At 43.2% G+C, this 14,924-nt stretch overlaps 1 protein-coding gene across 2 annotated transcripts in view; it reads left to right on the forward strand.

The window, feature by feature from the left end:
• The first annotated feature begins 3,636 nt into the window (after nt 1-3,636).
• Nucleotides 3,637-14,924, forward strand: part of LOC125260921 (pseudouridylate synthase 7 homolog) — an 18,711-nt gene continuing 7,423 nt past the window's right edge. Inside the window, exons 1-8 of one of the 2 annotated variants that reach the window (XM_048179428.1) lie at nt 3,637-3,776; nt 3,851-3,952; nt 10,984-11,280; nt 11,447-11,531; nt 12,694-12,807; nt 12,958-13,102; nt 14,673-14,784; nt 14,869-14,924. The exon at nt 14,869-14,924 is cut by the window's right edge and continues 22 nt beyond it. In XM_048179428.1, coding sequence (XP_048035385.1) covers nt 3,736-3,776; nt 3,851-3,952; nt 10,984-11,280; nt 11,447-11,531; nt 12,694-12,807; nt 12,958-13,102; nt 14,673-14,784; nt 14,869-14,924 — 952 coding nt within the window. In that variant the 5' untranslated portion in view covers nt 3,637-3,735. The other variant, XM_048179427.1, reaches the window with a different exon arrangement.

A 14,924-nucleotide genomic window follows, 5' to 3' on the forward strand; every position in this document is an offset into this window, starting at 1 on the left:
CAACTTGTCCTTTGAAAATCATATTTCATATGTTACAAAAACAGCCTTCTTCCACCTCAGAAACATTGCTAAGATACGGAATATGTTATCTATTTCTGATGCAGAAAAGTTAGTTCATGCTTTCATGACGTCTCGACTAGATTACTGTAATGCATTATTAGCTGGTTGTCCTGCTTCCTCAATAAACAAGCTACAATTAGTACAAAATGCAGCTGCTAGAGTTCTTACCAGGTCAAGAAAATATGATCATATAACACCAATTTTATCATCTCTACACTGGTTACCCATTAAGTTCCGTATCGATTATAAAGTATTGCTAATGACCTATAAGGCTCTAAATGGTTTAGCTCCTGTGTACTTAACCGATCTTCTATCGCCCTACAATCCTTCACGCTCTTTAAGATCACAAAACTCTGGACTTCTGGTTGTACCTAGGATATCTAAGTCCACTAAAGGAGGGAGAGCGTTTTCACATTTGGCTCCGAAACTCTGGAATAGCCTTCCTGATAATGTTCGGGGCTCAGACTCGCTCATCCAGTTTAAATCTAGATTAAAGACGCATCTCTTTAGCCAAGCATTCCCATAATGCATCTCATACCAGATCAATTGCATGTGACTATCTTTGCTTAATGTTATGAACAGCAGCTACGCTAATTATTCTCCATTTGCTTTTCTGTTTTATATATTCATTATTTCTATGAGCTCATTGTTTCTGCCTTAAATTAATACTTTGTTAGCTAACTGTGTGATTTGTATACGTACATTTCTGAAATGACATAATTTGGACAGACTCTAGATTGTAATGTTGACATGCGTTCTCTGTAAAGTTGCTCTGAGACGATACGTATTGTGATTGTGAACTGAATTTAAGGCTGGTGTGATGGTGAAGGATCTGTTCTGGGATCTGTACTTCTCTGGACATGTAAGCGTGTTGTTCACCCAGCAGAAAGACGGCGTATATTTTGTTGCAGTGTCTGCAGGGGATCGGCGCCACCTGCTGGTCTGAAGCAGCACAGCCTTCACTGAACACACATGAACTGAACTCGAGCAGAACATCCTGGACAAAACTCCATCTACAGTAGATCACATGATAACAGACACAGATCCTTCATGTCTCAGTCACATGATCACTGTGTGTCTCAACAGGACAAACACACAGGGGTGCGTTTCCCGAAAGATCGTTGGTGAACTATGTGTAAGTCCCATTGAACTCTATTGGTAACAGGAACTTACACCAAGTTGGCTTTGGGAAACACCCCAGACCAGCAGAGATCGACACACATCCGCTCTCAGATCGCTTTCCTCTCACGCCAAAGGCGTCAGTCCAGCGGGAAAAATATTATTATACATGTGAGGAAAAACTGGGCAAAATCATAAATCCATGGATCAAGATTACCATGTTAATTGTAAAAAACAAAAACAAAAAAAACAATACAATATTCTAGTCAGAAACACAGCAAACTGAATAATACAGAGAAACAGAGAAAAACAACCTGAACAAAAAAATTAATAATCAGGAAGAATTGGCCATACAACATGGAAAAATATGGGCAACCCATTTAAAAACACAGTTTAATGAACTTAAAACAAATAAAGTGTCAGGACTTAAACCAAACAAACCAGCGCTAAAATGCATCGGTGCGGTTCTGCGTGTCGGTCACATGATTGACTGATCTGGAATCAAGGCCTGATAACAGCCATCATCTCTAAAGATCAGAATCAGAATCAGAAAGAGCTTTATTGCCAGGTATGTTGTTTACACATACTAGGAATTTGTTTTAGACTCCATCCCATAATTACACACATCTGAGTGAAGGTTATTCTGCAGTATAATAAACTCTGGACTTCATCACGACACACAGGTCAGATTCTCATCACCTCTTTCATCAACACAGAAATGACACAAATGATACTGAGAGTCGTTCAGGTGAGAAAACCTACAGCCTCAGAGAATCAGTGGAAAACGACCACAAAATCTCTCTCGTGGTGTGGAGCGAGACGTGATCCAGCTGTTCCTCTGACAGTCGCATCAAACTCCAGGAAAACACCTGAACATTTAACGATGATCGCCAAATACCACAAACGAACCAGACAAGAGAGAAGAGAGAGAGAGAGAGACAAGTACACAGACCACAAATCTGCAAGAGATCTAGACATGACCAGTGCTGAAAGAAGAAGAGTGAACACTGATTTAACCTTGACCAGTCATTAGTGAACAAATCTGAGTCTTTTAAGTGAGCAAAACAGTCAGTCATATGCATCAGTTCATGCATATGTCTTCTTGTTTGCATGTCTGTTGTTATTTAGTGTATATTCACATAAACTCAGGAATTAGAACAGATCAGTTTCTGTCTTTAAATCTACCAATACACACTTCAACAAACCCTTGTGTTTCAACAACTGTGTGTGTGTGTGTGTGTGTGTGTGTGTGTGTGTGTGTAAAATACAACATAAAGACACACAACTATAGCAATGACACAGACAAACATTGACCGAAGCCAACCCCACACACACACACACACACACACACACACACACACACACAGTCACACACAGCTGTTGCTGCTGATATTAGTGATTATGATGATATTTATGGACATGTTGAAGGATTCATCTTCATTAACTTGTGTCTCCTGGTGATAAATTATCAACAAGGTTACGTAACAGCGTAAACACGAGGAAGGGGTGCGACCCGCGCCGTTGCCATTGGTAACTGACCTAGCTTCAAGAGATGAGCGCGAGGGATCGAGCGCGGCGCGCGCGCGCGCGCACACACACACACACACACACACACACACACACACACACGCCCTCCTTACCTGCGATGGTGACCCGTCTTATCCTTCTTTCCTTTCGGCCTCCTCTTCCGCGCTTGAATGGCCAACACTGGAGCGGAGAACCGGGGAGACACAGACCAGACCGGACCGGACCGGACCGAACCGAGCAGAAGACACACATCACTGACAGAAGCATCGCTCATATAAACAATATAAACAGAAGCTCTGTGGGCATATCTCTGTGTATATATGAGTGAAATGAGCGCTGATGGGAGTGTAGTGTGTACTAGATAGGGATTGATGTTTCTCACCCTTTCTAGAGCTCATGATGTTGTTCCTCAAGCCGGGATCTCTCTCCTCTCTCCTGCGCGTTACCTCTGCCGACGCGCGTTCAGGCGTCGACGTGGCCGCGCACGGGCAATCACGCTCATGAGTATTAATGACGCATCACCGAGACGTTCGCTAGCAGGCCTACCGATTGGATGAAAGGAAGACGTTGGTTAGTGGGCGTTAACGAAAACGAATATATTACTACAGCAAAGATTTGGACATTGGATATTAATTAGATGTCGCGCAGGAAGGTTACCAAGCAACGTCAGGATAATCTAATTAATATTCACGACTAGCCTTCCTCATAAGATTGCTAACTTCCATCCAGCCGTTAGATTTACACAGTTGAGTGTAAAATCAAAATCAACTGCAATGAGTGTATTCATTTTTATGTGTATTAAATATATTTATTTTATATAAAAATGTAAATGTATTAATATTAAAAATATCGCTCGTATGTTGTTATTCATGGTAATACTAATAATGCTATATGGCGCTATCATACCTATTGTGTAATCTGATTTGCAGTGTGGAATGATTGACAATGCTATAAGCCAATAACACACGTCGAGGGGCGGGACTTTGTTGAGGATTCGTTTCCGGGGTATGTGCGAGTCAGAAGGAACACATGTGTGGATGTTTTGCGGCAGTTCGTCTCGTGTTCACACAGTAAGATCATCACATATGTTCAGATCCAGTCCTGAGAATCTGCTGTTGTTGACCTCTGCTCTCTGTTCTTTCAGATCTGTGCTGTTTTCTTCTCATTCTGTGTTAAAGCGCATTGTTTACTGTCCAAAGAGAAGCATTGAAGGATCCCGCTGTGCTGCCACTCACTCCACACTGATGTGAGTACATGTGTGTGTGTGTGTGTGTGTGTGTGTGTGTGTGTGTGTGTTACAACAGATCAGATGTGTGTGTTACAACAGATCAGATGTGTGTGTTACAACAGATCAGATGTGAGTACGTGTGTGTGTGTGTGTTACAACAGATCAGATGTGAGTACGTGTGTGTGTGTGTGTGTGTGTGTGTGTGTGTGTGTGTGTGTTATGTGTGTGCAACAGATCAGATGTGTGTGTGTGTTACAACAGATCAGATGTGAGTACGTGTGTGTGTGTGTGTGTGTGTGTGTGTGTGTGTGTGTTACAACAGATCAGATGTGTGTTACAACAGATCAGATGTGTGTGTTACAACAGATCAGATGTGAGTACATGTGTGTGTGTTACAACAGATCAGATGTGTGTGTTACAACAGATCAGATGTGTACATGTGTGTGTTACAACAGATCAGATGTGAGTACGTGTGTGTGTGTGTGTGTGTGTGTGTGTGTGTGTGTGTGCGCGTGTGTGTGTGTGTTACAACAGATCAGATGTGTGTGTTACAACAGATCAGATGTGTGTGTGTGTGTGTGTGTGTGTGTGTGTTACAACAGATCAGATGTGTGTGCTAGAACAGATCAAATGTGTGTACATGTGTGTGTTACAACAGATCAGATGTGTGTGTTACAACAGATCAGATGTGTGTACGTGTGTGTGTGTGTGTGTGTGTGTGTGTGTTACAACAGATCAGATGTGTGTGTTACAACAGATCAGATGTGTGTGTGTGTGTGTGTGTGTGTGTGTGTGTTACAACAGATCAGATGTGTGTGCTAGAACAGATCAGATGTGTGTACGTGTGTGTGTGTGTGTGTGTGTGTGTGTTACAACAGATCAGATGTGTGTGCTAGAACAGATCAGATGTGTGTGTTACAACAGATCAGATGTGTGTACATGTGTGTGTGTGTGTGTGTGTGTGTGTGTGTGTTACAACAGATCAGATGTGTGTGTTACAACAGATCAGATGTGAGTACGTGTGTGTGTGTGTGTGTGTGTGTGTGTGTGTGTGTTACAACAGATCAGATGTGTGTACATGTGTGTGTTACAACAGATCAGATGTGTGTGTTACAACAGATCAGATGTGAGTGTGTGTGTGTGTGTGTGTGTGTGTGTGTTACAACAGATCAGATGTGTGTGTTACAACAGATCAGATGTGTGTGTTACAACATATCAGATGTGAGTACGTGTGTGTGTGTGTGTGTGTGTGTGTGTGTTACAACAGATCAGATGTGTGTGTTACAACAGATCAGATGTGTGTACATGTGTGTGTTACAACATATCAGATGTGAGTACATGTGTGTGTGTGTGTGTGTGTGTGTGTGTGTGTGTGTGTGTGCGTGCGTGTTACAACAGATCAGATGTGTGTGTTACAACAGATCAGATGTGTGTACGTGTGTGTGTGTGTGTGTGTGTGTGTGTGTGTGTGTGTGTGTGTGTGTGTTACAACAGATCAGATGTGTGTACGTGTGTGTGTGTGTGTGTGTGTGTGTGTGTGTGTGTGTGTTACAACAGATCAGATGTGTGTGTTACAACAGATCAGATGTGTGTGTGTTACAACAGATCAGATGTGTGTGTGTTACAACAGATCAGATGTGTGTACGTGTGTGTGTGTGTGTGTGTGTGTGTGTGTGTTAGTTACAACAGATCAGATGTGTGTGTTACAACAGATCAGATGTGTGTACGTGTGTGTGTTACAACATATCAGATGTGTGTACGTGTGTGTGTGTGTGTGTGTTACAACAGATCAGATGTGTGTGCTAGAACAGATCAGATGTGTGTACATGTGTGTGTTACAACAGATCAGATGTGTGTGTTACAACAGATCAGATGTGTGTGTTACAACAGATCAGATGTGTGTGTGTGTGTGTGTGTGTGTGTGTGTGTGTGTGTGTGTGTGTGTTACAACAGATCAGATGTGTGTGTTACAACAGATCAGATGTGTGTACATGTGTGTTACAACAGATCAGATGTGTGTATGTGTGTGTTACAACAGATCAGATGTGTGTACGTGTGTGTGTGTGTGTGTGTGTGTTACAACAGATCAGATGTGTGTGCTAGAACAGATCAGATGTGTGTGTTACAACAGATCAGATGTGTGTACGTGTGTGTGTGTGTGTGTGTGTGTGTGTGTGTTACAACAGATCAGATGTGTGTGCTAGAACAGATCAGATGTGTGTACGTGTGTGTGTGTGTGTGTGTGTGTGTGTGTGTGTTACAACAGATCAGATGTGTGTGTTACAACAGATCAGATGTGTGTGTTACAACAGATCAGATGTGTGTGTTACAACAGATCAGATGTGTACGTGTGTGTGTGTGTGTGTGTGTGTGTGTTACAACAGATCAGATGTGTGTGCTAGAACAGATCAGATGTGTGTACGTGTGTGTGTGTGTGTGTTACAACAGATCAGATGTGTGTGTTACAACAGATCAGATGTGAGTACGTGTGTGTGTGTTACAACAGATCAGATGTGTGTGTTACAACAGATCAGATGTGTGTACGTGTGTGTGTGTGTGTGTGTGTGTGTGTGTTACAACAGATCAGATGTGTGTGTTACAACAGATCAGATGTGAGTACGTGTGTGTGTGTTACAACAGATCAGATGTGTGTGTTACAACAGATCAGATGTGTGTACATGTGTGTGTTACAACAGATCAGATGTGAGTGTGTGTGTGTGTGTGTGTGTGTGTGTGTGTGTGTGTGTGTGTGTGTGTGTGTGTGTGTGACAACAGATCAGATGTGTGTGTTACAACAGATCAGGTGTGTGTGTGTGTGTGTGTGTGTGTGTGTGTTACAACAGATCAGATGTGTGTACGTGTGTGTGTGTGTGTGTGTGTGTGTGTGTGTTACAACAGATCAGATGTGTGTGTTACAACAGATCAGATGTGTGTACGTGTGTGTGTGTGTGTGTGTGTTACAACAGATCAGATGTGTGTGTTACAACAGATCAGATGTGTGTACGTGTGTGTGTGCGTGTGTTACAACAGATCAGATGTGTGTACGTGTGTGTGTGTGTGTGTGTGTGTGTTACAACAGATCAGATGTGTGTGCTAGAACAGATCAGATGTGTGTACATGTGTGTTACAACAGATCAGATGTGTGTGCTAGAACAGATCAGATGTGTGTACATGTGTGTTACAACAGATCAGATGTGTGTGTTACAACAGATCAGATGTGTGTACGTGTGTGTGTGTTACAACAGATCAGATGTGTGTGCTAGAACAGATCAGATGTGTGTACGTGTGTGTGTGTGTTACAACAGATCAGGTGTGTACGTGTGTGTGTGTGTTACAACAGATCAGATGTGTGTGCTAGAACAGATCAGATGTGTGTACGTGTGTGTGTGTGTGTGTGTGTGTGTTACAACAGATCAGATGTGTGTACGTGTGTGTGTGTGTTACAACAGATCAGATGTGTGTGCTAGAACAGATCAGATGTGTGTACATGTGTGTGTTACAACAGATCAGATGTGTGTGTGTGTGTGTGTGTGTGTGTGTTACAACAGATCAGATGTGTGTGCTAGAACAGATCAGATGTGTGTACGTGTGTGTGTGTGTGTGTGTGTGTGTGTGTTACAACAGATCAGATGTGTGTGCTAGAACAGATCAGATGTGTGTACGTGTGTGTGTGTGTGTGTGTGTTACAACAGATCAGATGTGTGTGCTAGAACAGATCAGATGTGTGTACGTGTGTGTGTGTGTGTTACAACAGATTAGGGCTGCACGATTAATCGCATGCTATTCTCACGCGCATTTCGTCAGTAAAGCCGGTTCCCTGATTACCGCTAAATCGCCATCACCTGCTTTCAAATGAAGCGGCATTTAATAGACAGAGCCGTAGGTCACTGAAAAGCCACGCAATATCGCGTTCATATCGCAGATGAATCGCCTGCGATAATGAACGCGATATTGCGTGGCTTGTCCGTGAACTACGGCTCCGTCTATTAAAAGGCGCTGCGTTTAAAAACAGGTGATGGCGATTTAGCTGTAATCTACGAACCGGCTTTACTGACGAAATGCGCGTGAGAATAGCATGCGATTAATCGTGCAGCCCTACAACAGATCAGATGTGTGTGCTAGAACAGATCAGATGTGTGTACGTGTGTGTGTGTGTGTGTGTGTTACAACAGATCAGATGTGTGTGCTAGAACAGATCAGATGTGTGTACATGTGTGTGTGTGTTACAACAGATCAGATATGTGTGCTAGAACAGATCAGATGTGTGTGTGTGTGTGTGTGTTACAACAGATCAGATGTGTGTGTTACAACAGATCAGATGTGTGTACGTGTGTGTGTGTGTTACAACAGATCAGATGTGTGTGCTAGAACAGATCAGATGTGTGTGTGTTACAACAGATCAGATGCGAGTACATGTGTGTGTGTGTTACAACAGATCATGTGTGTGTGTGTGTGTGTGTGTGTTACAACAGATCAGATGTGTGTGTTACAACAGATCAGATGTGTGTGTTACAACAGATCAGATGTGTGTACGTGTGTGTGTGTGTGTGTGTGTTACAACAGATCAGATGTGTGTGCTAGAACAGATCAGATGTGTGTGTGTGTTACAACAGATCAGATGTGAGTGTGTGTGTGTGTGTCTGTGTGTGTGTGTTACAACAGATCAGATGTGTGTGCTAGAACAGATCAGATGTGTGTATGTTACAACAGATCAGATGTGAGTACGTGTGTGTGTGTCTGTGTGTGTGTGTTACAACAGATCAGATGTGTGTGTTAGAACAGATCAGATGTGTGTGTTAGAACTGATCAGATGTGTGTGTTACAACAGATCAGATGTGAGTACATGTGTGTGTGTGTTACAACAGATCAGATGTGTGTGTTAGAACAGATCAGATGTGTGTACATGTGTGTTACAACAGATCAGATGTGTGTGTTAGAACTGATCAGATGTGTGTGTTACAACAGATCAGATGTGTGTACATGTGTGTGTCAGAACAGATCAGGTGTGTGTGTGTCTGTGTGTGTTACAACAGATCAGATGTGTGTGTTACAACAGATCAGATGTGTGTGTTACAACAGATCAGATGTGTGTACATGTGTGTGTTAGAACTGATCAGATGTTTGTGTTACAACAGATCAGATGTGTGTACATGTGTGTGTCAGAACAGATCAGATGTGTGTACATGTGTCAGAACAGATCAGATGTGTGTGTTACAACAGATCAGATGTGTGTGTTAGAACTGATCAGATGTGTGTGTTACAACAGATCAGATGTGTGTGTCAGAACAGATCAGATGTGTGTGTTAGAACAGATCAGATGTGTGTACATGTGTGTTACAACAGATCAGATGTGTGTGTTAGAACTGATCAGATGTGTGTGTTACAACAGATCAGATGTGTGTGTTACAACAGATCAGATGTGTGTACATGTGTGTGTCAGAACAGATCAGGTGTGTGTGTGTGTGTATTACAACAGATCAGATGTGTGTGTTACAACAGATCAGATGTGTGTACATGTGTGTGTTAGAACTGATCAGATGTTTGTACATGTGTGTGTCAGAACAGATCAGGTGTGTGTGTGTGTGTGTGTGTGTGTGTGTGTGTGTGTGTGTGTTACAACAGATCAGATGTGTGTGTTAGAACTGATCAGATGTGTGTACATGTGTGTGTCAGAACAGATCAGTGTGTGTGTGTGGTGTGTGTGTGTGTGTTACAACAGATCAGATGTGTGTGTTACAACAGATCAGATATGTGTACATGTGTGTGTCAGAACAGATCAGGTGTGTGTGTGTGTGTGTGTGTGTTACAACAGATCAGATGTGTGTACATGTGTGTGTCAGAACAGATCAGGTGTGTGTGTGTGTGTTTACAACAGATCAGATGTGTGTACATGTGTGTGTCAGAACAGATCAGGTGTGTGTGTGTGTGTTTTACAACAGATCAGATGTGTGTGTTACAACAGATCAGATGTGTGTACATGTGTGTGTTAGAACTGATCAGATGTGTGTGTTAGAACAGATCAGATGTGTGTACGTGTGTGTGTGTTACAACAGATCAGATGTGTGTACGTGTGTGTGTGTGTGTGTTACAACAGATCAGATGTGTGTTTGTTACAACAGATCAGATGTGAGTACATGTGTGTGTGTGTGTTACAACAGATCAGATGTGTGTGTGTGTGTGTGTGTGTGTTACAACAGATCAGATGTGTGTTTGTTACAACAGATCAGATGTGAGTACGTGTGTGTGTGTGTTACAACAGATCAGGTGTGTGTGTGTGTGTGTGTGTGTGTGTGTTACAACAGATCAGGTGTGTGTGTGTGTGTGTGTGTGTGTGTGTGTGTGTGTGTGTGTTACAACAGATCAGATGTGAGTACATGTGTGTGTGTGTGTGTGTGTGTGTTACAACAGATCAGATGTGTGTGTGTGTGTGTGTGTGTGTGTGTGTGTGTGTTACAACAGATCAGGTGTGTGTGTGTGTGTGTGTGTGTGTGTGTGTGTGTGTGTGTGTGTGTGTGTTACAACAGATCAGATGTGTGTGTTAGAACTGATCAGATGTGTGTACATGTGTGTGTTACAACAGATCAGATGTGTGTGTTACAACAGATCAGATGTGTGTACATGTGTGTGTTACAACAGATCAGATGTGTGTACATGTGTGTGTTACAACAGATCAGATGTGTGTACATGTGTGTGTCAGAACAGATCAGATGTGTGTGTTACAACAGATCAGATGTGTGTACATGTGTGTGTTACAACAGATCAGATGTGTGTACATGTGTGTGTCAGAACAGATCAGATGTGTGTGTTACAACAGATCAGATGTGTGTACATGTGTGTTACAACAGATCAGATGTGTGTACATGTGTGTGTCAGAACAGATGATTGAACTGGAGATATTTACACTATAATCGTCCAGATTAAGAATACTGCAGTCCATATGAGTGAATCTGGAGCGAATGTAGACCAGATCAGACCTAGAGAGAGATGGATGGATGGATGGATGGATGGATGGATAGAGAGATGAGTGTGAGTTCCTCTCTTCTTCACAGCTCTGAGCCGATGGAGGAGTCTGGATCCACACCGGTCTCTGTTCCTCTTCTGACCGGAGAGAAACGATCTTTCCCTGATGAGGATCCGGATCCCGCTGCCAAGAGGGTCAGAGTCGAGGAAGAGGAGAGCAGAAGAGGAGAGGATGAGGAAGAGCAGCCGGATGAGGAAGAAGAGCCGTGTGAGGAGGAGGAGGAGAGTTTTGCTGACATGATGAAGCACGGCCTCAGTGAGGCAGACGTGGGCATTCACAAGTTCATCAGCGAACACGAGGGCTTCTCTGGCATCCTGAAGGAGAGGTGTGTGAGTGTGTGTGAGTGTGTGTGAGTGTGTGTGTGTGTGTGTGTCTCTGAGTGTGTGTGTGTGTGTGAGTGTGTTTCTCTGTGTGTGTGTGTGTGTGTGTGTCTCTGAGTGTGTGTGACAGCAGTGCCCGGTGTTCATCAAAGCGCTCTTGCTCTTCTTCAGGTACTCAGACTTTGTGGTCCATGAGATCAGTAAAGACGGGAAGATCGTTCGTTTGGATGATCTGTCCGTTCCCGCGGATGTCGAGGTGAGATCATGGATTACTCTCATCAATAGCGCTGTCAGTCGATTTAAAGTTTTAATCAAATTTAAATGAAGGTAATTCACAGGTTTTATTATTGTTGTGACAGACGAACAGAACAGAACCTGACTTATAAAAACAAGAGTCCTGAATCTTTCTTTCTTAATGTCTCAGTTTATTGAACCTTTAGATGTAAATTGAGCCGGTCTGTGTCCAACAGTGAGTCTCCATTATTTATAGAGCGCTTTTTACAGCACAGATTGTGTCAAAGCAGCTTCACCGCGATAGAGGGAACATCATTTTGGCTGCACAGCAGCTCTAGAAGAAGATAGTGTCATTGTCCAGCTTAAGTAAGTTCAGTATTGACTCATTCTGTTGTAAAGTTGTTAACTACAGCAGCTCTGGAGTGAACAGTGATGTCATTGTCCACCTCCGTTCAGTTCTCATACAGTGGTGTCAGTACAGGCAGATCAGGTGAGGAACCCAAACTCCATCAGGTGACAGAATGGAGAAAAAAACCTTGGGAGAAACCAGACACAGTTCTCCTGTGGCCAACAGCAAACAGTGTATGATTATGATTCAGGTAGGATTACAAGTCAGAACAGTCAAAAAATGTAATCCAGTGCCTTCTGGTTGAAGATCTAGACTGAATCAAGCTGTAGAATGTAGTGGTGCTGTGCTTCATCTTCATCTTCAGTTTCTTCTTCAGGTTCATCTTCAGGTTCAGGTTCTTCCTCAGGTTCAGGTTCTTCCTCAGGTTCAGGTTCTTCCTCAGGTTCAGGTTCTTCATCAGGTTCAGGTTCTTCATCAGGTTCATCTTCAGGTTCAGGTTCTTCATCAGGTTCATCTTCAGGTTCATCTTCAGGTTCAGGTTCTTGCTCAGGTTCAGGTTCTTCATCAGGTTCTTCATCAGGTTCATCTTCAGGTTCAGGTTCATCTTCAGGTTCAGGTTCTTCCTCAGGTTCAGGTTCTTCATCAGGTTCTTCTTCAGGTTCATCTTCAGGTTCAGGGCTCGTAGGTTGGATTAATTAGTGCACTGAACCTCCAGCAGGTCTGAAGCTGTTATCAGTGTAGATGATGTCATACGTCTAGCAGTAATAAACGCTAGTATTTACTCTACCCTGTGAGTGACCTTGTCTGAAGGAAAGCTTTTCTCTGTGTGCCTCAGGAAATCTCTCCGGAGCTCAGTCCGGCCGAGTGTCAGAGTCTGACGGAGGAGCAGAAGCAGCAGCTGGCCGAGCTTCAGCTCTTCAAGAACAAAGAGGGGAACGTGGCCATCGAGGTGAGAGAAGCGTCAGGAAACACTCATTAGGTCGCACACCTCAAACGGTGTTTTAATAGCTGTGTTTATGTGATTTAATTACGAACGAGTCAGACAGTATTTATGAACGAGCACATTGGAATGAATCATGTGGTCTGATGTGTCTCTCAGGTGCAGGAGGACTCAAAGGAGAAGCGCACTCTCCTGCACAAAGCCGTGAAGACGCTGTATCCTGGCCTGGAGACCAAGACTGAGGACAGGGAAGGGAAGAAGTTCATCGTGGCGTATCATGCTGCGGGGCAGAAAGCGCTGGCAGGTACGGCTGCTCGCTCCCCGTACCCGTCTGCAGTTCCCTGAAGAACTCGGTTTAGGTTGAGTCCGTTTCAGCTCAGACGGTGTTTTAGACGGGCTTTCTCACTAGATGGCGCTCTGAACTCACGCTGCATGAGTCTCACCTCACCTGCATGAGTAGCTGAAGTGCTTTAGTGTGCATGAGTGAATGTGCATGTGAGGACAAGAGAATCCCAGTGGATGCAGGCTTGATGGGATTATCCCATGATGCTCCATCTCAGAGTTGTTCAGGCAGCTTCTGTCCTGAGGAGATCCGTTCTGTTCCTGTTCAGTACTCAAGGAATGAGCTGAATTTGTTGCATCATTCAGATTTACTCCTCTGTCCATTTGACTGACGTTGTTTAGCTTCAGAAACTGAATGTTAAAAATGAATTGAACGGAAACGGAACGGTGAATCCGGACTCGTCCGCGCATGCAAACCCTCCGCCGTGTGTCTGCTCGCCGTCCTGAGTAACGCTCTCTTGTTCTCCCACGCTCCTCTCTGTGGACAGAGGTCAGACCCGCCGCAGGTAAGGTCAATCCCACATCAGTCCAGGGACGGGGATGTCAGGAAATCTTTCCTTCTGTTCCCTCTATACTTTTTTCAGTCCATAAGACTCGTCTCAATCCCAAAAATGGCAGCGTGTTCATATTAGGTGAACAGATAGAGATGTTGTTCTGTTTGCCCTTGAAGTTTGGTTTGTTTAGGACTGGATTCAGCGCTCGGTTTGATCATCATATCCATCATGAAACCAGACCGAGTGCTTCCCAACACACAGAAGACTTTGATCTGATTGGGTTATTGGTGATATTCTCACAGTTAGTCAGTCAGGCACTGATGTTGGTCTCACAGCAGCATGATTTATCTTAACGGCAGGAATATTGATATTCATCATGTCTGGTGTTTGTTGCTAAATGACCTTAAGCTTGTTCTCAGACAGATTGTTGAATCTGAGTTGATCGAAGGTTGTGCTCGGCCTGAAAAGCTAAAATTAATCTGACTCTATGGATTCACAATCAAGTCTTTCCTCATCCATATTTGAGTTTTAATATACGTAAGGTGTGCAGAAACAGAAACCAATGTGGTGTAGCTACATTTTTACCATGTTTTGTTTCATTAAAACATTTTTGTTGTAGGCAGCCATGAAAGCTTGTCATTGAGCTCTTGTTAAAACGGTGTGACTGTCATAAAGATGTTAAAGTCTAGATCAGGAAACAGTGGCTGGATTATATTGAACTCAACAGAATTATATTGATTGTTTATATTGAATTTGACACGTGCTGCGCTAAATAAATCTCGGTTCTATCCCTCCTATAGAAATATTGCAGGGCTCTTGTAAATATAATGTGCTGTTAGCGTCTGCTTAATTCAAAAACTCGTACGGTAGATTATTTTCATGAATACATTGCATAGCTGTTGCTTTGGTGATATTGATCAAGTATGTTTTCTTTAACAAAAATTAAAATGAGATCAATAAAAGCTCAGTTATGTTGTTTCATTCTATTTCATTACTTTGTCCTTTTTCATTCGTCTCTTTCTTTGTCTCCCACCGAAGCTCCTCGAAAGCATTCGTGGCCGAAGAACCGTGGGAGTTTCTGCCATTTCGTGCTCTATAAGGAGAACAAGGACACCATGGAGGCCATCAACCTTCTCTCCAAGTTCCTCAGGTCTGTGAGACAAGTCTGCGGCTGGTAAACACTGATCCCACATCAGCGCTGGCGTTACGTTTCATAGTTCTGTCTTTGTTTCAGGGTCAGGCCCAACATGTTCTCCTACATGGGCACCAAAGACAAGAGGGCCATCACAG

The sequence above is a fragment of the Megalobrama amblycephala genome, unplaced genomic scaffold (assembly GCF_018812025.1).
Source record: "Megalobrama amblycephala isolate DHTTF-2021 unplaced genomic scaffold, ASM1881202v1 scaffold199, whole genome shotgun sequence".
Lineage (NCBI taxonomy): Eukaryota > Metazoa > Chordata > Actinopteri > Cypriniformes > Xenocyprididae > Megalobrama > Megalobrama amblycephala.